Source organism: Drosophila teissieri, chromosome 2L (assembly GCF_016746235.2).
Source record: "Drosophila teissieri strain GT53w chromosome 2L, Prin_Dtei_1.1, whole genome shotgun sequence".
Classification (NCBI taxonomy): domain Eukaryota; kingdom Metazoa; phylum Arthropoda; class Insecta; order Diptera; family Drosophilidae; genus Drosophila; species Drosophila teissieri.
Window position 1 is genome coordinate 1087599 of NC_053029.1, and position 24124 is coordinate 1111722.

A 24124-nucleotide genomic window follows, 5' to 3' on the forward strand; every position below is an offset into this window, starting at 1 on the left:
GGTTCGGTACTTGTTAGGGTCGTCTTTTTTTTTTCGGTTACCGCACCGATTGCTGTCAAAGGTGAGGCTAATGACACTGCACCTGGTTACTGGTTACTACAACCACCTGCGCACTCCCCCTTTGGGCGTCACGAGCCATGTCAACAACAACAGCAACAGCAACAACAAGTGAAGCGCGGCAACGTCGCAGAGGCGCGGCGGCATGGCGTGTGAAGATGGCTTCAGTAGTCACCAGTTGCCAATCAGTCGAAAGTGAGCGGCGGAAGAGTGAAAGCCAGCCAGCTAATCGATGACTGAGTAATCACACGGCGTCGATAAGTAGGCTATGTTCGGATTATGGCACAAGTCAATGCAATCCCGAAATTGGGTGGCGGATATTAGAGAGGAACTCAGACATTATGGGACTTGGCCATGTGTTTGGCAGTGAATAGAAATGGTAACAAGTTGGTACTTAAGGGGAACCAGTTCTGAAATCGAAACAGCTATTAAAACCGATTTGGCAAGTAGCAAATGATCGTAAAACATTCAAATGGCAAATACGAGCAGAGAAATGGGAGTTCGCTAACCTCGCTCTATAAATATGGTAATAAGTAATAGTTTGCCAGCATATATAAAGCCTTAATTAACAGAGCTTTCAAATAAAATCGGAGATGGTTGCAAGTCGGTTTAATTAACTTACTGTTGTTATTGACCAACTTTCCGAGTGGATAAACATTCTAATTTCAATGCCCTGCTAATTATAGTTATTCGGCCACTGCCTTTAATGGTTTTTGATACATTCCTTAATTACCTCTTTCCAAATCATGGTTTCCCATGAAAGGATCACCATATTTAAAATACCGATTTCAAAATGCCGCCAAACTTCAAATGCAATTTCCGATTCCGAATCTCTCCCCAGAGGAAAACCGAGAAGTGCCTCGGTCATTGCAACAATCAAGTCTGGAACGTGACTACTACAACGAGTCTAGGGATTGGATTGTGGGGGACCATCATCAACACCATTATATTGTGGTCATGGGAAGTACGGAAGAACTAAAGAGCTGAAGAAGTGGAATCAAAATGCGGCCGAGGCTGAATTTGTAACAAGAAGAGCGTAGGCAAGCAGAAAAAATGATTGTGAGAGTTGGCATTTGGTATTTGGTAGTTTTGTAGTTTGGTAGTTTGGTTCTGGAAAGTCATGGTCAGAGGTTTACCAGCTCTCGGGAATTTCGGGGCGAGTGGAGTGGGGGAGCTCGCATTCCATTCCGAAATTTGTCACTTTAATAAGCGCATTTCAGTTCGGTTCTCTTTGGTCTGTCAAGTGCATGATTCGAAGAAATTTCGATTCGAGCGGCACAAAGCTTCCACTTTTCAACCTCAACCTCAACCTTTGCGGAACGCACGGAACGTGTTCAATTTATATCCACTCCGCTTTTGTAGGGGGAATAAGACGGAGTTCGGGCAGCAGAATGGGCCGAAGAAGGAATGCCTAATTTATGTTTATTTCTGTTTATGAATCCGTTCGCTCGTATAAACCTAATAGAGCCATCAATGAGCCATAAAACTGGGTCTGTCCAGCAGCGAAGTCAGTCGACAAGTGACACGCCCAAGTGGAAACTTGGAGATATCGGACCTTCGTCCCCGTCCAAGCCAGTGGCAACCAACCAAGAGAAGCCCATTCAGTCTAGTCGACGTGGCGACGAAAAACAAAAGAGTCGGATATTGCAGTCAATAAGTTGTTGAATTATAACCCCTTGAGCACTTAACTGAGTGCATGAAATGACAAATTTATAGCAAAAAATCAGCGGCAATCATCGTTTCGATTTATACGGTTTTTAATGGCAATAAACCAAAAGGGAAAAGTAGAAGTCAAGGCATGGAATCCATAATAATTTTGACATTTAATAAGCCTATTTATAGGAAACTCTATAGTAGCATTTCAAGATTCCCTAGCTCCTAGAATCAATATGAAAGTGTATTTATTTAAATCTGCAAAATCCATCAGCGATTACAACTGGCAAGCAGAAATGACTAATCCATTTCCATTAGCACAAATGCAAATGCAAATATGTTCGATCAGCTGGCAGTAAAGGCTTTATTCACAAAGTATTTGCATAACATTTGCACACTTTAATCGAATAAGCGGAAGATGGCAAGAAGTTGACGCTACGGAAGAAGTCTTTGGCCCAAAGGAAGCCAAGGGAGTCGAGGAGGCAGAACGTCAACGTCAAAGCGAAAATTGCCAACACCCGAGTGGAATTTTAAAATGCCTTTCAAGAAGTGTGGCTGTTGACTTCCCCAGCTGCAACAACAATGGACTGACATTGATTTTTTGGGTCTGGTCTGGGCTGGTCTGGTATGGTCTGGTCTGGGTGTTTACACTTAGTAGCCCTTAGTCACTCGCGGGCCACATGAATCACTCAATGATACTCCGGCGCCACTGCCGGCGATCCGTCGACGATGTGGCGAGCTCATCATATGCAAAACAATTTCGCTTGTAAAATGCTTTCCGCTTTCATTGAGCGAGCGCCAGTCGCCACAAATGCGAAAAAGCCAACCCAAATTAAGCAAATTTATTCTGCACTTTCGTACTATTCCAGAGACGAGATCGCGACGAAAATGTACACAGCCTTCTCGTCGTTCGACGGGCTGTAATTCGGTCTCGGCGACAACAAAATATTTCAGCGAATTAAAAGAAATTGCCCCATCCGACGGCTGTCCGCGATCCGCACTATAATGCAGATAGATGGAGCCAAGCTAACTAAGCTAGTTGGGGATGCGTCATCTCCGGATCTAGATGGGTCACAAGGTTTACGATGCGGATCATTCAAGGGAAGGCTTTGTGGCAGCGATGGAGCTCACAACCCTGTGGTTCTGGCAATCAACTGCCGTCTTATCGTAGCTATTTTCTTATCGAGTGCATCTGTAAAGCTTATTAATACCTGAGGAATGTGAATTTCCATACGGGCAGTCATAGTCAACTTCCAAGAAACTTGATAAGATTGGGTTTTTTATTTGATCATTTCATTTTGGTGCAGATATCTTCGTTTTGAATACTTTCATTTCAGTTTTAGGAGTGACTTACAGAGTTTTCATAACGAATTTCATTATAATTCTAAAGGAGAGCCCGCCATAATTTGCCTCTTGTTGCTAAACAGCTATTTAAACTCTTCTAGTTGGTCGACCAGCCACAATGACTCCGCATGGCTGCCAAACGAGACTATTAGATATTCCTCCGACGTTGGAGCGGCTGCCTTTGAAACGGTGGAGCGAGCTATCGGTGCTTGCAGCACGTGTCTGGGCTGCCTCATCGATGGCAACGTTTTGGGGCAATGACAACGCAACGCAACGCCACACAAACAGAAACAGCAGCGACAGCTGCGAAGTTGCTTGTTGCCAAGCGATTGCTGACAGGAAGCGCCACTGCGCCAGCCAACGCAGCAAACACGCCCACGCCAAAAAGATATTGGCAAACGAAAAAATGCAGACCTTATATACATACATACAAATAAAGTCCGGGGGAAGGAGGCAGCGATCTATGACAAAAGATGCGCTGCTGGCCGGCCAGTTTAGATGACGCGTAAACTAATCTCGAAAGTGTGCCCATTACCGGGAAAGGACAACCTTTCAGGAACATAATGGAAAAAAGTAAAGGAAAGGGAATGGAACGAAACGGATCTGCAGCAAAGGCAAACACAGCCTACATCCGGTGGAAAAAATTGTGTTTGCGTTTGTGTTTGTGTTTCGGGCAAGGAACCGCACCGAACGGGCACAAAAAACAGATGACATATGCCAGAGATATCAAATTTTAATAAGTAAACACTGGACAGGATAGAGGATATAGAGAATATAGAGGATATAGAGGAGCACTCACCTGTCGTGTCCATGTAAACTATTAATGTGGCAAAGACTGTCGCGAAGGAGAGCAGGCACAGGGCGATGGGCAATAGCTGGCGATAGGGCGAGGGATTCAGTCGCGGATCGAGCTTCTTCGCCTTGCAGGATCCCGATCCTCCAGAGCCACCACCACCTCCTCCGCCCGCACAACCCGCTGCCGTGAGGTGGTGATGGTGGTGGTGATGATGGTGCTGCTGCTGATGCTGGTGCTGGTGGTGCTGTCTGTGCGGATGCTGGATCTGTGGCGGAGATGTTCTCGCCCGGGACTCCATGCCCGAGGACTTCTGGCAGCAGTGTAGCTGCTGCTGCAGCGCCTGTGGCAGCCGGGTGGGCGTGGAGAGGGGCGAGGACACTGTGCTGACCGACGGCGAGCTGATCACGCTGCTCAGATCGCTCTGGTCACCTCCTCCGCCGTCTTGGTGGTGGTGCCTGCTCGCCGCCGTCGCCGAGGTCGTCGATGCGTTTGTGTGTTTGTGGCGCTGCTGCACATGATCCGTCTCATCGGTGCCACAGTCTTTGGTTGGTTGCCGGGTCTCCCGCTCCGTCTCCTTCTCCTGCTGGCCAAAGTTCACCTCGTCCACATCCTCGCACTCGATGTCATCGTCGTCGTCCACCGCCGCGTAGTTTGTTCGCACGGGCAGCGTTTTCCTGGACTCCGGACTGATGGCGGGATTTGACGCACTGGGCGTGACTTGCTGGTGGACTCCGCTCAGGGTTCCCGATCCTCCGCCGGCGCAGCTTCTGCTCAGCGTGAACTTCTTGGGCGCGGCCTTGGCATGCCGGCGGCTCTGTGTCGTCGATCGCTGCTGGTGATGATTACTACTGGTGTTGTGCTCCTCCTGCTCCGCCTGCTGCAGCTGCTCCACCGCCAGCGCTGGATGCGCCGAGAACACTTGCTGCGACATGACTCCTGCTGTGTGGGTTCCTGCGATCTCTTGTGCCTCCTGGTTGCGAGTCCTCTTCTACAGCCGCATCCTGGAAGAGAAGAGCCAAAGAGAAGAATCCAATTAGTGCCAAATCGAAAACTAATTTCATAAGGTGCATTGAACTGAGGCATCATCATCATCATCATCATCATGATGATGATCATCATCATCCCCATTCCCGATCCCAGCATCCTTACAGCCAGCTCTCCATATGTCTGGCAATCTTTTGTCTGCTCCTTTGCTCCTGCTGCCGTCTGAACTTATTCCCATTTTTATGAATAGGCAAAAATACGTCCAAAAAAAATCGAAAAACTCAGACCCAGACTCGAACTCAAATTCAAACCCAAACCCAAACCCAGACCGAGCCCAAGAGCAAAAGTCGCTCCAAGACGGAGGCCCGAAGAAATTGAATACAAAACTCCACCACCTGTCAAAAATCGAGCGACTGCCAGACAAAGCCGGGTGCGAAAGGGACGGGCGGCCAGGCGCAGAGCGAGAGGGAGAGAGAGCGAGAACGGTTGATTGCCAAAGAATTTCAACAACAACGCGAGGTATTTTGTGAACCAAATTAAAAAAGACACAGAACGAGAGCAGTCGAACGAACTGGCGAGCCGAAGAGCTGAAGAGCTGGCTCCGGAGGGGTGAAAATGCATTGCAGCGAGGCATGAGAATTATAAATGGAAAAGCATTGAAGACGAAGACGGCCGAGGAGGGGAAGAGCGGCGATCGAGCGGAGCAGGAGGGCCTCCAAGGAGGCGGAGGGCCTCAGTGGAAGTACCAGCCGTTTTGTATGCCGAAGTGGGTACCTACAGTTCTAGATATACCTATAACTAACCCGAAATCGAATTAGTCAGATCAAGAAAATCATTCCATGGTCGAAGGATCTGGGGGAATATCACCTAGGACTCCGAATACAACACCTTCAGTTGATGGCTCCTGTTGAGGTTCTTGATCTCGTGATTTATCAAGTGTAATACCCGATTATTAAGAACCTATCTCTCAAAATGTGTATATCTTACTAAACTTGTCACGTTCGCTCCTAATGGTGCGACCTCTGCTGTATGGGTGTAGTGCCGTGTACTTGTGCGCCTGCGCAACAGACGCGCGAACGAGAGAAGCCATGCTCGGCTCAGGCGGGAGCGAGTGAGACGGCAAGCTGTGCGAGTGCGAGTGGAATCGAGTTCATCAACTGGCAGTGGAAACAGCAGATGTTTTTCCAATGCTCGGCGGCTGTTGCTGCTCCGGCTCTTATTCATTCCTTCCCTGCCCTGCCCCCCGCCCCCAAAAAAAAAGGTATGCACAAATTAACGAGAGATTTGTAATGGAACAGGCAACAGGCAGGGATTGCAGTGTGGTTCATTCCTGGCAATAGAGGTGTTCCAGAGAACAGGGTTCTCCAACAATCTATGCTCTCAATAATATAATATCGAAACTAGAAAATGGCATTTGGCATAATTGCATCATATCATGTAAAAATGATATCCTATATGATCATATGAGCATGATTCAATCTTTTCATTGAAAATAGAGTATCTGATAACCTCTTCAGACCCGATTTCGTTCCATTCATGTAATGCTTCCTCTGAGTTTTTGCTTCATAAAGCATAACATCTCCTGCCTTGGACGTTATAGTATTTTTTACTCCGGCTCGTAAAGCTCCTTTGTGCTAAGGGCAAGGCTGCCATCCAGCCAGCAGACTCGGAATAAGAATAAGAATCGGAGTAGGAATCGGAGCGACTTGCTGACCAGCAGGAGCAGAGTCGAGGTTGGGTTGCATTGACTTATGTGGATGCCGCCGCGAGGCATTCGCGCATTCGCATTCATTATCCATTACGCGTGCGCCCAGCTCTCGGTTCCTGGGATCCCCATTCTTGGCCCGGGTGCCCCGCGATGCTCCCCCGAGAGCGGAATATGTTTTGTGTGTTTTGATTTGCTGGAATTTATTGAAACATATCCCAGCGAAGCCGGGTCTTGGGGGCCCGTGATTAAATGGCCTGCTGTTGGATGCTCGCATTTAATGATACTCTTCCCAGCCGTCGTTCGTTAAACGATATAGTTCCTGGAATGCGCCAGGACCAGGCTTAAATGGGTCCATCTGAGAGATAGGTCGGGCATCTGCAGCAGGTTGCAGTTGCAAGTGGGCAGAATGGAGGCCATTAAATCTCTAAGAGAGCAACCGAGTCCATTTAATCGATTGGAAGCGTGTTATTAGCCACTTAAAGTTGTTTCAAATAATTCCATTACCAAAAGAATTCGATTTTTCGTTTTAGTGCTTGATTACTTGAGTTTTTCCCACACCTATCGGCATTTGTAATCCTATTCTACACACTTTCTGCCAAGCGATTTTCATGATTTCGAACAATTAAGATGCATTTTCACAGCTCTGAAAGAAACTTCAAGTTTATGGACGTGTTTAATGGGCTTTTAATTCAGTAATTAGCTGGCTCCGTCTTTGATTTGCAGTGCGTAAATAACGCGCCCTGAAATCGAATTGAAACGAAGCGAAAAACTTTGAAGTCGAATGGAAAAAGCCCCTCAGATACACAGTATGTATTTGTATCTGCAGGCGGTCGGTCGGTCGGTCGGTGTGGCGTGTGATTTACGGCTTGTCGCAGCGCATGAAATCGATCGATTTGAGAGAGCGCTTGGAGAAAAACAACAAAATGGGAAATCAGAGGGAGCCGACAGCACACGGATATATCTATGCATCTATAGCTATGCATGTGCGATGTATCTTTGAATGTATCTGTAATCTGTATCCGAACAGCTATCAATAGCTGTGTGCGCGCTTTTGCCGGCGTCGCTTTCATTGATGCTGCCCTTTTTTGTGTCTGCTGGCTGTCTGGGAAGTCGTCGACTTGGCAACAACATCTATATAGCCGTCTATATATTCTGTGTGACACAGCCACCTCCCAGTTGGCGCCACTGGAGGGGTCACCACAAGATTTACGTGGAATGGGGACAAGAGATTTGGATTTGGACGACAGAGACGATTTAGGCCCTGCAATTTCAGCGTTTGGCGTGGTGCAACATATTTTGCGGCCCCAGTTCCGAGAATCGCCAAGCGAAGCTGAACAAACAACAAAATCAAGAGGGGAAAAGGAAAGGAGAGGAAAGGTGAGCCAAGGTGGGACAAGGTGGCACAAACACGGTGAGAAACCAGAACCTACTTCGGTGCTGCTTCTGTCTTTGCATATGTAGATGGCCAACAAAGATCCTCAGCGCCAAATGTGTAGTTGGATGAATCGTTACACATATGTATATACTTCAAAAATCTGTTTCAAAATGACCTGGACAGCAGACCTATTTTTCTGTGTGTACGAAGGAGCAGCAGCAGAGCAAGAACCAGCGAGCGAACATGCCACAATAATGTTTTGCGGTTAATGATCGTGCGATGCGAGGTTCGTATAAATGTAACACAAAGCCAGAAAGAGAGGGCGAACGGCACAAGACATTTTGATAAAACATTTACAAACGCACTCAAGCAGAACTCCATCATCCCGGCCAGCACAACACAGTTAGAGGAAGGTATAACCACCAGGCCGAGTTCTACAAAACAAAGCAAAAAACAAAAAAAAAAAAAACCCAGAGCAGGAGAGACAAGAAGCGTTGACGATGGGCAGCCAAGTAAGAAAAAGGCAGGCAGCTCGTAGAATTATTCTGCTACGCTTTTAACCATATGGTTTATTTATACAAAAACAGCAACAGCACCGCACCGGAGGAACAAGATCAAGAAGTGGAAGGCGTCCAGGCCACTCGCCAACATTGGTAACAACAAAGTGGCAGACAATAAAAATGCAATTCCAAAAGGCCAGCAATAACAACCGCTTGGCGATCGTTGCACACAGGAATTCCTCGTCTTCTACACTTGGCACTGGGAAACACTTGGAAGCCGGGCAAACGAGCTGGCCAAGCGATCTGCTGGATACGAAAGTCCATCGAGGCGGGATTCCTTTCGAAAAACAAGAGGTTATGCAAGGAGAAAGGAGATGGAGCTCCAGTATAAGCATTAAGGAAAAGTTTGGTACTCAGATAAACACAACTTTTTGTCTTATCATTTAATATCGTTGCCCTTATAACTCCCCTCTCAAATACACCCTTAAGAGGCACACTCCCACTTGCTGCCTTAAGGACCCACATAAATAACTGCACCATTCCTGTCAGATAAACTCACAATCGCCTCAAGTGACCGACCCTCTAGACTCGCCAGGCGGTTCCCTAAAAAGTTGTTGAAATTCTCCAATTGCCGCAATTGTTTCCAGTAGTCGCCCTTAGCAGGATCCTCCCCTCGCTTAATTTTTCCTCTGATGACTACTTAGAAGTGAGCTACCCCGCTGGACAAGAGCTCAGCTCCGCCACGCTGAACGCGCTAATGAAAAAATTGCTCTTGCCAGGTAAGGCAAGAAGGTATTTCGGAAATTTATTGGTAGCACACAGAAACACAGAAACGTGAAAAACAAAAAAATACGAAATGTGTGGCATATGCTGCACACTTGGAGGTAGGAGGTAGGAGGTAAGAGGTAACTGGCAACAGGGACTTGCCACTTGCATCTCGGACCTGTGTGGTCGTCGGGGCGGCGTTGACTTATCTTGGCTTGTTTATCGGCCAGCGTCGTTGGCGTCGTCGTCGTTGTCGTCGTTTTAATTGTTTGTGCCCGAGGCGTCGGTTTGTAGGAGTTGGCCAGCCCGAAAGTTGGCCGACAGCAGCTACAACGGTTATTCGTTATTCGTTCTTCGTTGTTCAGCAAGTCGTTCTAGTAAATTAGCACATAAAAATGCGGCTGGAAAGTTGCCAAATAAAATGCGGCAGTGGCAGTTGAGGAATCTAGGGTAAGTCGGGAATGGCAAATGGGTTCCATTGCAGCCGCTGCTATTTTATTGCACTCGCCTTTGCATGTCGGGAATTTATTACCAAAAAGGCAGCAGGGGGCCACAAGAAGCCGGGCTGCTTGGCAGTTGCCTCGGTTCCCGGACAGCTGGCGTGTGCCAGGACTAAGGAGGTGCCCTGCAGGACTCCATGCATATGCAATTCATCGCATTGCATGCGAGAATTGGCGGGACACTTTGATTTCGCCCCCTTAAGCAGATCCATCAAGCGAAGGTGGCCCACGACAGGAGCAGTTTGAACGTCTGAAAGCCCAGGAAGCCCATGAAGCCGAAAGCCAAAAGCGCTTATCTTAATGAGAAGTTGACGTGCCAGCATGCCACAATAGCAACTCGGTTGGGGCATGAAAATTGCCTTAATGTGCCGGCAGATGCCCAAAAAATAATATTTATGCGCCTCAATAAACTTGTGGGAGTTACTTGGCCAATTACACCATAACTTGGGCCATTGATTGTTTACTTTAGTTGCTCTCCCTGCGCGGAGGCCATAAATTTCACCCATCGATGATGAGAGTTTCATTTGTTGACTTCAACTATAACCATATTTTTCGCTGGCTATGGTTTGTTGATATCCCATGACATTTGTTTAGAGTGAGAACTTCGACAGAATTCCCATTAAGATCTTAATTTACGTGCAACGGATGTGTGCTGGGTATCTTACAGCCATTACATAACTATCTAAATCGCTGGTTTATTTTTAGTTGGCAACGCACTTCCCATGTGTGATTAAATTTCCTTAATTAACTAGCTTAACTGCGAATTACACTGGCCCGCGGTCAGCTGCATGCTGCATAATTATGCAATGTTCATCTCGGCATAATTTCGCAATTAAATTGAAGTCCATAATCTATCCCACATCAACGCAGTCAATTGCCAGCGCGTACTCACATTTCCAGGGAATCAGAACGTTATATTAATTTGAACCCCTCGCATCCACGAGATGCTTAATGTTTATGCCGCCGCAGTTGCTGACGTGACTGCAGCCAACCAAAGCTCAATGAAGCAGCAGCTCGAGAGTGCAGTAAACGCCGAAAGGTACAGTGAGCACCGAAAAACATAAACCCTCGAATATGTCTTTAAAGATAAAGGTACATATAAAGCCCAACAAAATAGTACCAAGGATCTGGCTGAGAAAGATCTTCTTCAAACTTTTACCAAACAGAAAAGCAACAGATTTAGTTGTTGAAGCTTCACTGTACTCAAAAGGCAAAAGGGGCAAGCATCGTGTAATGAGCCGCACGCACAAAATGCATAGAAATGGAAATGGATCAAGAGCAGCAGCTACACCAGATACGGATACAACTGCACATGGAGGGGCGGCAGATGCAGATGCAGATACAGATGCAGATACAGATACAGATGCAGATACACCATGCAGGTCAAGCAGGTACAAATGCAACAAGCGTTCGCTCGGCTGATTAGAAAGAGCGGGCACTATTTGTTGGAAACATAAACAATATTTGATGGCTGCGCTCTTTTCCGACTTTTCCGACTACAATAGTGACTGTGCCCACAATGACGACGATGATGATAATGATGATGATGATGCGTCGACGGTGGTGGCTGCTTCTTGTGTATCTACACATGCATGACGAATGCGAAGAACCCCGGAGAACGGCGATCGGAACAGAGAGCCTGGCATAATAATTCACTTAATCAGGCTTGAGCGGATTTACCAACTCGACGCACATTTATCACGGTAAAAGACAAGGGAAATGCCGCAAAAGAAGGCACCAAAATTGGCCCAGACCAGACCAGCAGATAGTAGACAAATTGCTGCTGATAAGCGGCAGCAGCAGGCAACAGGAAAATCGGGGAAAAATCGGGGGAAAGATGGCTAAGTGGATGCGGGCCCGTTTAGGCAGGTGAAAAATGGAAATTGAGATTATGTTTAAGAGAAATCCTCGCCCTCACCCCATGAGTTTCCCAACCACCAGGAAAAGTACACTCCATCTCAAACACATGTCGCTCTTATTTTCCTTTTTGGGCAAAACGGAAGAAGTCTTTGGCATGCATGAATGGGCAGAAAAACAAGAAGAATGGATGAAATAGGAAAAGCAAGAAAACTCAAGTGGAAAATTTTCACTAGGATGCGTGGTCGAGAGATGAGAGCGATCCGAAAGGCAGGGTTTTGTGTTTTGTGTGTGTTTGCATGTGCATTTCGGTTTCTGTTTTTGTTTGCAACACGTTCAGTTCAGTTCACTGCATGCCACGTTGCCTGACTTCACATTCAAATGGCATGACATTTCACATTTCACATTTCTGGATGGATTCCGATTTTAAATGGAATTGCTCAAATTGCAGCCTAAGCTTGGCTCAAAAAATAATAGATAATGCAGGGATTTACCAGGAAATAGCGCCCGTAAAATAATGAGCAAGACTAAGAGGAAAAGCAGGCAGCTGCTGAAGTACACGAAAAAGTATACAAAACAGAAAAACAGAAAAAACCGACTATTGAATATACAATTTTGAAGATTGCGATTATATGCTTACAGAAGTCGCATGGTTATATCCACTGATTCAATCCGCCTTTTCATAAAACCTCCCTTAACTTTTCGGGACGCCATTTTCCCTTCGCAATGAAAGTTCCTTCCATCGATTGCATAAATCGCAAAAGCGCCAGGAAACCGAAGCCGGCACACAAATGGTAATAAATGTCAGTCAAAGTGCAGGGAATGGGCCAGAGGAGAGCCCAAGGATCAGGGAGCAGCACAAAGAAGTCGCAATCGAAGTCGGTTCGTGTCAATAAATCGAAATGTAAACTCAATTTACAAAATTGAAATTGAAGCGGGCCGCACGCAGAGGGTTAAACGCAATGCGATTCCAACAGGGAGCGGCGCACCTGCGCATGATGTCCTGGTTCTGGTCCTGGACTTTGTACTTGCGACTTTGGACGGGTTCATCCTCTTCCCCGGCTGAGCGAAAATCAAAACTCGAGGGGGAAACGAGTTAAGAATAAGCCAAAGGTGATGGGGCAGTATTTTCTGCTGCTCCCTTATCTTTGAATTAATCAATTTGGATGGTACGACTCCTTTAATTGCTTAAATGGTAATAAATGCGATGAAATATCTTGAAAATAATATAGGAATTATTTATTTTGGGCACAAATTCACATTCAGCAACACCACTGTGCCGCCGAAAACGAGGTGTGTGACCTTTTTCCGCGCTTTTGGCGTTGCTGTAACTCAGCTTTTCTTCATCGTTTTCAGTTTTTTAGGTTGACGTGTGCGAAGCATTAAGTAAAAGCAGCAACCAAGCAACCAAGCGACTATGAAATTCGCATAAAAGTCTGGGAAAAGTAAAACGGTTTACGTGCGGATTACAAAAGAGCGATGGCTGGGCGGACGGGAAGCGAGGCTAAATAAACCGGGCAAAATCAAATAAAACAAAACTCCATTTTCGCAACCCGCCCGTAATCTATATACAGCCACTATATACATATACATACATGTATAGTTAGTGGGAAATCTGCAGGGGCACGTGCGTTCAAGGCGTTCAACTTTGGTCAAGCGACGGAGTGGGTCGGCGGTAATTAGTGGAGCTAATGACAGGTGCCTCGGGCGGTGTCTGCCACCGGGTGGCACCTTAATTCGCCAAAAACGATGGATTTGCCTTATCAATGTTTGGCTCGTGTGTGAGACGCAGCAGGATAATGGCTGATGTGGCTCCGAGCCTGTGGCGCATTGAACCCAGACGATGGGGCGTGCAACAAAAAGGGAGGAACTGGGTTCCGGGCAAGGGAAAGGAGAAGGGGCACTGGAGCGGAGTGTAGCCAAGCGGTGCATGTGCAGCGGCTTGTTGCAAGCGGCAGCAGGAAGCCAACAAATTACGGCCGAGCCACTCATCATCAGGTGGTGCGACACGTCGAGTGATTGAGTGCACAGAAAAAATAGAAAGTACAAGAATTGAGGTATTCTAAGAAAACACTGAAAGTTATTCAAAAATATGAATTAGTCAGACTGGCCTTTTAAGATTAAACAACTTATATCGCCAACTAAGATAAGATCTTTGCATTGACTTCGTATTTATAACTTTACATATCGCTCGAAATTATTTCCAGTGCACTAGCGAGTAGAACCGAACTAAGAGACGAGTTGGCTTCGCTTGGCGGTAATTTAGTTCAACTGCCAGCCATGACACATTTTTACGGGCCTTTCTGGAGCGAAACTGACTGACTGCCGCGACTCTTTCGCCCGTGGTGCATAATTGAAATTGAAGTTGAGGCAGCAAAATGGCGACGACGCTTTTAATTGAACTTAAACTGTACTAACGGCACATTTCCCAGCCTAAAACACTTTTCCAACTAACTTTGGGCACATTTAAATGTCGTTTGTGCCCTGTCATTGTCGTATTTATATGATTGGAGGCGAGTTCTGTTCGGTTATCTCGGCTGGAACTCGATTTTGGGGGCCCCTCCCCAACTCTTAAGAAGTTGTTAAAGTTTTACCACCGCAAACCGAGAAGAACGGGGAACGACGAGTAATAACAACCATGACAAAACGGAGGAAACTGAGAAAACTTTGAAACTGTCTTTGCGAACAGTGGCTTCTCTACATTTCGATCGGGGGGTGTTCCTCACTCTGCAGCGGGAATCATAAACCTCGATATAGAACTTCATAGCTACGTTTATTTGAAGAACACAGGGCATTTTGTTTATCTTACCCCTGAAATCCCCAATCCCCAATCCCCACTGCCTACGCCACTGGTTCCAGCTTTTATTTTCGTTGTGCTGAAGACTTCTTCCGACTTTATTTCGCCTGGTATCCGTATCATTTCCTACACAACACAACACACCTTCGCCATCCAGCCCATCCAGCTATACAACCATCCAACCATCCATATACCATCCATCTCTGGTTCTTCTTGGTTATTTTTTCCGTTCTCTGTTTTTGTTTTGGCAGCCACAACTTCTTTGGCTTTGCCATTGAGCGAAAGACAGAAGAAACAGCCTTTGCTGTGGTCTAGAAAAAACTTGTAACCACAAAAGTTTGTATTTCAAAGCAACCACACTGTGATTCTTCTGCGTCCACCACACCACACCACTTCCACCTCTTACTCTTCACTGCCTCTTGGTCGCTTTGTTTGTTGTTGTTTTGGGGACGGCGACACTTGGATATCTCTTTTTTGGTCGGATTTCTGTATCTGTGCGGTTCATTGTTATAATTATGGGAATTATTATTGTGGTTTTCACTCGGCTTTACCTTTTTTCAAAGAGGGAACTGAGCACTGAGAACTGAGAAATGAGAACTGGTTTTAAAGCCCCGAGAAGAACCAGCATTTTGATGTAATCGATAAGAAAAGTGTCTGGGAATCCTAAACTTGCTTTTATATGTTTCCCCGAAAATGCCGAGACAATTTCAGAAGTCGGGCATAGATGCTCATCAGCAAATTGCGAATTAATTTGTGTATAGCCCATTGAAATTAGTTGTTTACTTAAGGCGGCGAAGATCCCGTCCAGAAATTGTTTACACCTCGCGGAGGATGAAGAGCCAAAATAGATGGAAATGGTTTGTGTTATGTGCCCCCACAACAGGTAACGCTGATTGATCGGGGCAATGCTAAACAATGCTAATATTCTTTATGGACTTCTCGGAAACAACCTTATCGCGACTAACGCGTTGGGTCAACAAGCCAGCAAGCCAACAAGCCAACAAGCCAACCAGCCAATAAGCTAACAAGCCAAGTGCTGCAATCGATTGCAGTGCGCGTAGATAGGGCTTACAACTCCAGTTCCCACACATCATAAAGTTCGCTAAGTGAATCATTAAACAAATTACAAATTAGTACGCCAGTTATAAATAGCGGCAGAATAATACATAAGTAAATAGCCCGATCTATGGCACATACATAGGGGTATGATGTTTGTACGCATAACAACGGGCACCGAAACCGAAGCACCTACAAAAGTAGGTAAACACACTGTATATGTCCATCAATGTTGTGTAAATATTGGCGCACTGAGTTAGTGTAGGTGGCTATGAAAAGCTGCACCACCCACAGGCATTCGGTCGGGAACCTCGTCTATGTAGTTGGAGGAGCCCCTCGGCGATCGCCGGGTTAGTCAGCTGTTTGCTCTGGATAACGATATGATGAGTGGGATCCATTCCGGCGAATGGATTTGGCAGGTTAATAATGACTACTCAGTTCTTTCGGGGGGAAATTTTATAAATATTTCATAGAATGCGTAAGGTTTGGTTTGTAAACTGTTTTGGCATTGATCATTTCCCATTGTCCATTTAAGAGATCACAGACCTTTAAAGTTCTGGAAATTTCCCAGTTCTCTGATGGAAAACATTACGAACAGTTAATGGTACTAAGAATCATAAATCCATGGAATATAATGAGGTAACAACCCTTCAAAAAGATTCGCTGATTATCACTCTATTATCACCTGACGTCACAGACCACAAAACCAACCGCAAAAAGGCGAAAAAGGCAAAGAAGCAGACCGCATTCGATCCTAAGTTCATAACACCATTCCCATTCATTATTTCATTCATGAATGTACCTCGATTTATTTCGAGCACTGCATTGGCGTAAGCAAATCAAAACAATGCTCAGGTCAGAATTCCACTGTAAAGCAGATCGATGCGATCCATTAACAGGGCTATTTGTAAAAATTTATTGCATTATGGAAATTGTTTAGCGAAAAGTGAATTTTCCAATGAAATTGGCCCAGACAGACAAGTAAATAAATGCCACGGATAAAACGGATTTCGCTCAGACATATTGTGTCGCTATATGAGACGCAGCTATAGAGAGGCCAATAGATGATCTTGGCAATGATATATGGGGCTATATGTACGGCCATCTCTCCCTCCATCTGCTTGCTCGAAATTATTAATTGAGAAAATGTGTAGAGCAGTGTAGAGCACATACTCGTACATATGTACTTGCGCATCCGCGGTATTCGGGAGCAAATTTCACAACTCGAGAAAAGAAAAGATAATGACTCAACTCAACTCAATCCGAGCTGCTTGCTGCGCCGCTACACTGCCTACTTTCAATATTTTGTGTTGACGCCAGCGAGAAATTTAGCCCACAAATAGCAGCCAATTGACAACAGTAAAACATGGCCAAATATGTACCAAGCCGGCCCATGACGTAAGCGCCCCACGGTAGCTGCATAAATGGCAAAAACTAGCGAGCACAAGAAGCAAAACGTTGCATCGAATACGGATTACCCTCGCCTAAGATATGATTGATGTTTCCAAATGACCATACGTTGAATATGAGTAAATAAGTATGAATAAGTGTGAGCGATCAAAGGTATCGAGCTGGGTTACTTGAAATGGATATCAATCAAGTTTTCTACAGAACTGTAGTTATCACTTTATAAAGCTTTTAAGACTTATGAAAAGAGTTGATTGCGAAGAATGCAAAATACAAATAACCATTGAAAGCCATTTGGATTGATTATTGAGACTGACAAGACATTGTAGGGTATCCAAAGTTGTGCAAAATGAACATGTGTCTTGATTTATTAGCAGCAGACAAGGACGGACATAGAGTCGCGAAATTACAACGTAAGACGACGACGTATTCGCACCCACATACACGTGATAAAAAAACCGTATTCATTCACAGAGCAATGAAATTGGGTGTCATTTTGGGATCGATTCAGATTTCAGATATCTGCTGGTGTAGATGAATCAATTAAATGGCAAAAGAACGAGCCAACTTGGTTGACCAAACTTGGACAAAAGGAGTGGCCGGCCAGCTAACGGATATGAGAATGGGCCGAAAGCGAATTTAGTCATCTATTTCTGCATGAATCAATCACGGATTGTGCCATTCATTCACTTTGGGCCTTACTCACACTCACACACATGTCACTCTCACATGGAGCTCCGTTTTTGCCCGTTGTGTGGGAGATCGATGCAAAATTGCCACTGCACTCCTCACTCCCGAGCGAATCGTAGTACTTCTCTATTAGCTTCGTCTCGCTCCGACTCGCCCCCTCTCGCTCGCTCGCAATTGCACGTGTTGGGGCCGCTGCAGCAGAAACAACAACAAAAGAATCGACGCCGACAGCGGATTTTGTTGGATTTTATTTTTGGGTCTTGGGGCTTCTCCGCTTTTTATATTCTTCTTTATGTCTTTCCGATTTTGGAGGTAGCTCGCCATGTGAAAGGAAATAATTACTTTATTTGTTGATTCTGTGTGTATGCGTACAGTAGGGCTCGGCATAATAAGGAGCAACAAATATTGTTATTATTTCAAAATATATAAAATGATATAAATTGGATTTTTCAGATCTAAATACTTATGGTACATATTTATTTACTCGCACGAAACCTACATTGCATTATGATTCTACTAACAATATGGGACTATATTTTTCGAAGAACACCTACTTTTGTGGCCGCCTCTGTCCCGCCTATTATGAATGTGCGAGCAAGATTGCTGTTATGGCCGTGTTGGCTTTCGGTGTTGCCAGCTGGGCTGCATTTCAAACAATTTGGAAATTCGAAATTGTTTGCAAGCTTTTATTGGCCAATGCTGCTTTTCCTAAACAATAATTAACAGTAAATGAAAACGGGCAGGAAACGCGAGAGGCGGCCTGTTGCGGCTTGTAGGTCAAGAAGCATTAGATGGGTATGGGTGGGCAAAGGTATGGGCCATTATTTCCTTAGTTGTTGCTATTATACTGGCCACTGTTGCAATGGCTCCATCCTCCATCTAACGGTCGCTCCGTGCCTGCCGCATAATGACGCCTAATTGGCCAGACGGAGATCAGAATCACAGAAATCAGAGAGATCGCCAATTGAGAAAGTGAGATCAGTGACAAATTACGCGCGCAATTTGAGCGCTGCTTTAAGCGGACGCGGACACATCCGCTGTGCACAGACGCGCAGTGCAGAACATTAGACAAATTTGCACATTTAATCAAAGACAATTGTTTAATTGCTCAATTGCGGCAAGTAACTGGAGTACGAGCCAGGAAACGGCAACGGGACAAGTGCGAAAAACTAGATGCCAGAGGATGGGACACCTACACATAGCCATGTGACATTAAAAACAGTCTCAACAAATGTTTTAATTATGCTCAAACTAAAGTCCGACTGAAAACCTATGCCTACTCAGTTTTAGCTGGGTCACAGGCATCTCAACTGGGGGCAGTTAGGAGTTAGGGACCGCTCTTTATCGGGGCTCTCTATTTACGTTTCCAGAGTGGGACGGCAATAGACAGCCAGCCGTGGAAAGACAGTCGTCAAGTGCGATGTGTTTGCTGGTGTTTTCGCTGTGGCCCCTGCACTTCCTACTAGGAAATTCCCCAGAACTCGGAATTATGTGCAGCAACAGCGCTGGCAAGTGTCATTTGAGACCCAAACACAAAGAGACAAACAGCAGCTGCTCCCCAGTGGACTTGTGTGTGTGTGTGTGTGTGTGTGCCGCAGAGTGGATTTTATTTGAAATTCAAACTCTTTTTATGGTGCCCACTGATTACAGGGTACACGGGGTATAATGCGCTTGGGTAGGGAAGAGGGAAATGCCGTTCTAAGGATTGGAAGGATGGGTTTGGGAAACTAATAAAATCACGCTTTGTGATATTTGCTTTTCAGAAGTGTCCTAGAACCAGTTTTCCAAGTGGTATCAACTTGTCGAGCCGCCACTAACTTCATTTCCTCCCCGGATTACCAGTAAAAATCGTTAAAATCGCAGTCGCAACAGCTGTAGGAAAACTATAAACCACTTTGGGAAATGCGTTTGGAATGGGGTGAATATGGCTACGCCTTTTGATGCTCTTCCAAGCCCTGGGATGAACTTTTGTGCTCGATTTCCAGTTGCCAAAAAGTGCCGGAAATTGCTGGCAACTGTCGGCGGTCGCCAGATCGTCGGCATATATGTATTTCTGCACCAAAGCCCCCCTTTTCGTATGGAAAATCAACCTGATTCGGCGGCACAGCGGCGAAAATTACATAATCGACGGACAAATGGGAGCACAGTCATATCGAAATTGTGCCAAATTGCAACTGCAGATGATAATAACGATGATTTATCTCTCCCCCAGTGAGATGTTCCTATTATTCAAGCAATTTTCTGGAATCAGCGGGTGGCTAATTTCGCCCGATTTTCTCTGTTTCAGCAGCCAGGGAAAACATTTCAATTCTTCTATTTTTTCTGGTTCTCTGGGTTTCTCGGCCCACCAACGGAGGTTTTCTCCAGTTTATCGGGTTTCCCGAGGGTTTTTCCACGGCGGCTACCTGCGAATACCTGCCCCGAAAAAGAGGCGTGGGAATCGCCGAACATAGAAGAGGTGCAGAGTTGGGAAATCGGTGAAAATTGCAATTGCAGGACGTGTGAAAATGTGCGGAAGACAGGAAACGTGGGCAGAGACCACTCGCAGATTTCCCGGAACGGCCTTGGCCAATGGGAAAGCGATTTTCCCTTGATTAGAACTCACCTTTTTCGGCAAAGAGGCAAGTATAGATGTTTCGTATCCGTAAAACGACGCTCCAAGCCTCCAGAAGAATTCCAGAATTCTACACACACGCACTTTACGCTTTTCAGACCGTCTGTTTTAAATTACGAGGACGAATTTTCGCACTGTTGATCTACGTTTTTCGTTGGTTTGGCTTAACAATTTCTTTTTGGAACATTTATTTGCACACAATTATTTATTAAATGCCGCACACACACACAGGTGATCGATGGGCCGTGTGTGGTTGTGTTGTTTACGTACTTGTGTGTGTGCGTAGAGCACGCCTCGCACACACTGACAAAAATTCATTCACGATACGGTGATCACGATCGTCGCTCTCGCTCGCTCACTCATGGTGTTTTTGTGTTGAAAATCCAAGAGAAAAATAATACTATGTGAGGCGCAGACGAAAGACGCACAAAGTTAAGTTATTAACGTGTGTTGTTGTTGTTTTTCGTTGCTACTGGATGTTTTCTGCTGCTGTCGCCTTGTATTTACTTAATTTCATATTCATATTTCGCCCATGGTTTTCTTTTCTCCGTTGCTTTTCCTTCTACCTGTGCTTTAGTTAAACGAACACACAAAAACAACACACACGCACGCACACCACACTCCGCGCACACACACACTCACGCACGCACGAAACGAGAGACGCAAAGGTAAAGTGGTAAAGTGTGTGCAAGAAAAAGCGACAAGAAACGGAACGGAACCAACGGAACCCGTATATATGCACGCGCTCTTTGATTCAATGGCGATTTCGGTTTCCACTGCACTCGGTGTGTTTGTGCTCGTATATTTCCCAGTTTTCCTCTTGTTTTGCAGTCCAAGTGTTGCTAATTGCTGGCGAATTTTCCTTCTGGCCTCCGTAGCACTCGCGACGTTACGATTTTTCGACGTTTGATGCGCGGGCGGAGAGCAGACAAGCGTCGGGTTGGAATTGTCGGGACAGAGTGTGACCGCGGCGCCGTCGCCGAGTTATACCGTCCGGCAGCGGGAAATACCTTAGATACCAAATGAATTGCGCAGATATACCAAAGGCCAGCAAACGGTCATGCTGAAGAATCGATGTCTACACCGATAGTATCGCACTGCCAACGAAAGTCACTATTAGCACGCTTTTGAAGTTTGCGGAAAAAAGGAAAATAGGAAACCGCGAAACAACAGCGAATCAGCAAGGGCCGGGAAAATGGGAGTCCGCGGCCTAACCAGTTACATAGCGCAGCGCGCGGAGATCTACCTGAAGCCCCACGAGCTGCACTCCACGGCGCTGGTCATCGATGGCGACAACCTGTCCTGCAATCTGTACAAGGATGTCACCGGGAGCTACTCCGCCTTCGGCGGGGACTACGACGACTTCTACCGCGCCGTGGTGCAGTTCTTCCAGGTGCTGGCCGAGTGCAACATTCGACCCTATGTCCTCATGGACGGCGGGTACGAGGAGCGCAAGCTGAGGACCGTGAGCACCAGGCTGCGGAACAAGATTTCCGTGATCAAGAAGATAAACCCCAATGCCTCCATCACCCTCTTTCCCCTGCACCTCAAGGAGGTGTTCGTGGATGCAGTGCGCGATTGCGGCGTCCCAGTGATGAGGTGCGTCTTCGAGGCGGATGACGAGCTGGCTGCTCTGGCCAGGAAACTCAACTGCCCGGTGCTCTCCTACGACTCGGATTTCTACATCCACAACGTCAAGTACATCCCGCTGATCACGCTGACTGTTAAGGTAAAGCATACATTATTTGCATCCCAGCATATATTAAACGATTCCATGTGCCACAGGTGCTCACCAAACAGGTAAAGGACCAGAACAACAGCAACCAGAAGGACAACCGGGATCTACGACGTTGCGAGGCCAAGCATGTGGAGAAGCGCACCAGGGCCAACAAGATTGTGGCTGGTATTCAAACCACAGAGCAGACAGCAGCCCCAAAAGGGAATTCCAAGACCTACAAGTACCTCGACTGCTGCATCTACCGGGTGTCCCATCTCTGCGGCCGAGGAACTCTGAGTCCTGAAAAGCTACCTCTTTTTGCCGCCCTCCTGGGCAATGACTATATTGCCCGCAGCGCCTTCAAGAACTTTTTTGCCTCGGGAATGGGCAAAGCAGGACGAAGCCGCAAACTGAAGCTCCAACAGAAGCGCATACAGGTTATCCTCACCTGGCTGAAGGAGGAAACGGCGGAGTCTGCTTTGGCTAAAGTACTGTCGAGACTGAAAAAGGTTTGTTGCTTGAGATATATATTTCCAATTCATACTGAAAATAATAATCTTGCAGAACCAGCGAGATTCACTGGTGTCCCAAGTGAATGCAGCCATTTCTGGTTACTCCAATGAGTTGTGCCACGCCTATGATTTCTTCGAAGAGCACTACGAGAATGCTTTTCCGTATATAGAGCCCGTCAGCGAAGAAGAATGCAGTGACGATGAAAATTCGGTAAGCGGCGAAGAAAACATATCAGAAGTGGAAGAGGGCGAGGATCAGGAGGAAGCTGAGAACCAAGACGAGGAGCAGCAGGAAGAAGAACAAGGCGAAAATCAAGAGGCTCATTCGGGTGACGATGTGGAGGAGGAAGAGGAAACGGATGAAGGTCTTGAGTTGGAAGTGGAAGACAAAACCCTACTCTTCCCACAATGGTTTCTGCACAAACTATACCCCGCTCACCTGCCCCGCTGCCTCGTGGACCTCATGCACCTGCGCAAATACATCAACAACCCACAGATCGAGCACTTTCCCTTCCACGACTCCAATGAAGTGGCCTTACCTATCCTGAACTACGTCTTCGCTCTTCTCCATCACGTAGAGGGCGAGGAAACTGAGCCACAATTGGACACTGAGGATTTGACAGCGCCCTATCTCACCTACCTCACCAGAGTGCTGCGAGTGACCAACGTGAGGTATGTCAAGATGCCCATTGAAAAGAAGCCTGCCTATGCGTTTGATCCTCTTTCGCCGGATGCCAGGCATCTGAGAGCCGTATTCGAAGACAATGCTCCTCATGCGGAGACGGAGAAGTTGTTCAGTAAGCTCGATCAGCTGCCGGAGGATCTAAGGCTATACTTTTTGGCTATAATCTACTGGCTACATCGCTCTGAGCACTGTGACTTGCTGCATCTGCACTCGCTGATCCTCAGTTTGGTTGTCTTACGAACCATCGACGTGAAAATCCCCGCTGAAAGAGAGGTTAAAGCATTTCACAAGAGATTTGGCAAGACATTGAAGGCAGAGCGAGCAGTGAGAAATAAGGAAGCTGCCGAGGGAACCAAGCGCGGCATCAAACCCGCTCTGCTAGAGCTTTCTGTTCCAGATCGGATGGCTCATGTACCGAAATCGGACTGCTATTTAACACAGGAACGCCTGCTGCCGCATTTTCATATGCAGGAGATCTTCAAGAAGAAATTCGATTTGTACTCCACCACGGTTATCCACGCCTTTGCCGAGTTTCAGGCTGTGGTTTATCAACTCAATGGGCTCAATTCACTTTTGGACTTGCCGCTTCTGAGCCCAAGGATGAACCAGCTTTATTGCGGCGCTTTCCTCTACAACATTTACGATGTACTAAGAAATCGTGCCGATGTCCGCTTCCATGTGGAGAACTTTCTGCTGCCCGACTCCAAGATGATGTTCGATTTCTATTGCTATTTGTACGACTGGTGCGCGGAGTTTATACCATCTTGGAAGCGATTGGAGGTGGACCCGACGGCGGTGAAGGCGATGCAAAAGAAGCGATTGAAGAAGCAGCGTCAGGCGGCCAGGAAAGTGGAGTTGAAGGAGTCCACCGCAGATCCCAATGCGGAAATGGTCAAGGATGCGGATCCGGAAAACGACTTCTTCGACTTGAACAACAAATTCTGCGCGCTCAAGGTAGCGTAGCTAATTTGAGAACCGGCTAGTGCAATTTTGCAGTTTTTACAATGTTACTGAATCATACTTTGTTTAAAAAATAATAAATAATAATGAAATATTTAAAAATTTCTTATTTCCAACATATTTAATTAACATTTTGATGAAGTACTG

At 46.2% G+C, this 24124-nt stretch overlaps 2 protein-coding genes across 2 annotated transcripts in view; one reads left to right on the forward strand and one right to left on the reverse strand.

Moving 5' to 3' along the window:
- LOC122613488 (protein Star) overlaps nt 1-21069 on the reverse strand; it is a 28529-nt gene extending 7460 nt beyond the window's left edge. Inside the window, exons 1-2 of the mRNA XM_043787692.1 lie at nt 20095-21069; nt 3854-4851 (exon numbers count right to left, since the gene is read on the reverse strand). Coding sequence (XP_043643627.1) covers nt 3854-4781 — 928 coding nt within the window. The 5' untranslated portion in view covers nt 4782-4851; nt 20095-21069. The remainder of the gene's footprint in view (nt 1-3853; nt 4852-20094) is intronic.
- An 86-nt stretch (nt 21070-21155) lies between these two features.
- LOC122613477 (protein asteroid) lies at nt 21156-24079 on the forward strand. Its single transcript, XM_043787679.1, has 3 exons — nt 21156-21832; nt 21889-22329; nt 22385-24079. The coding sequence occupies exons 1-3, from the start codon at nt 21299-21301 to the stop codon at nt 23978-23980; spliced, it is 2571 nt and encodes an 856-aa protein (XP_043643614.1). The 5' UTR covers nt 21156-21298; the 3' UTR covers nt 23981-24079.
- The last annotated feature ends 45 nt before the right edge of the window (nt 24080-24124 follow it).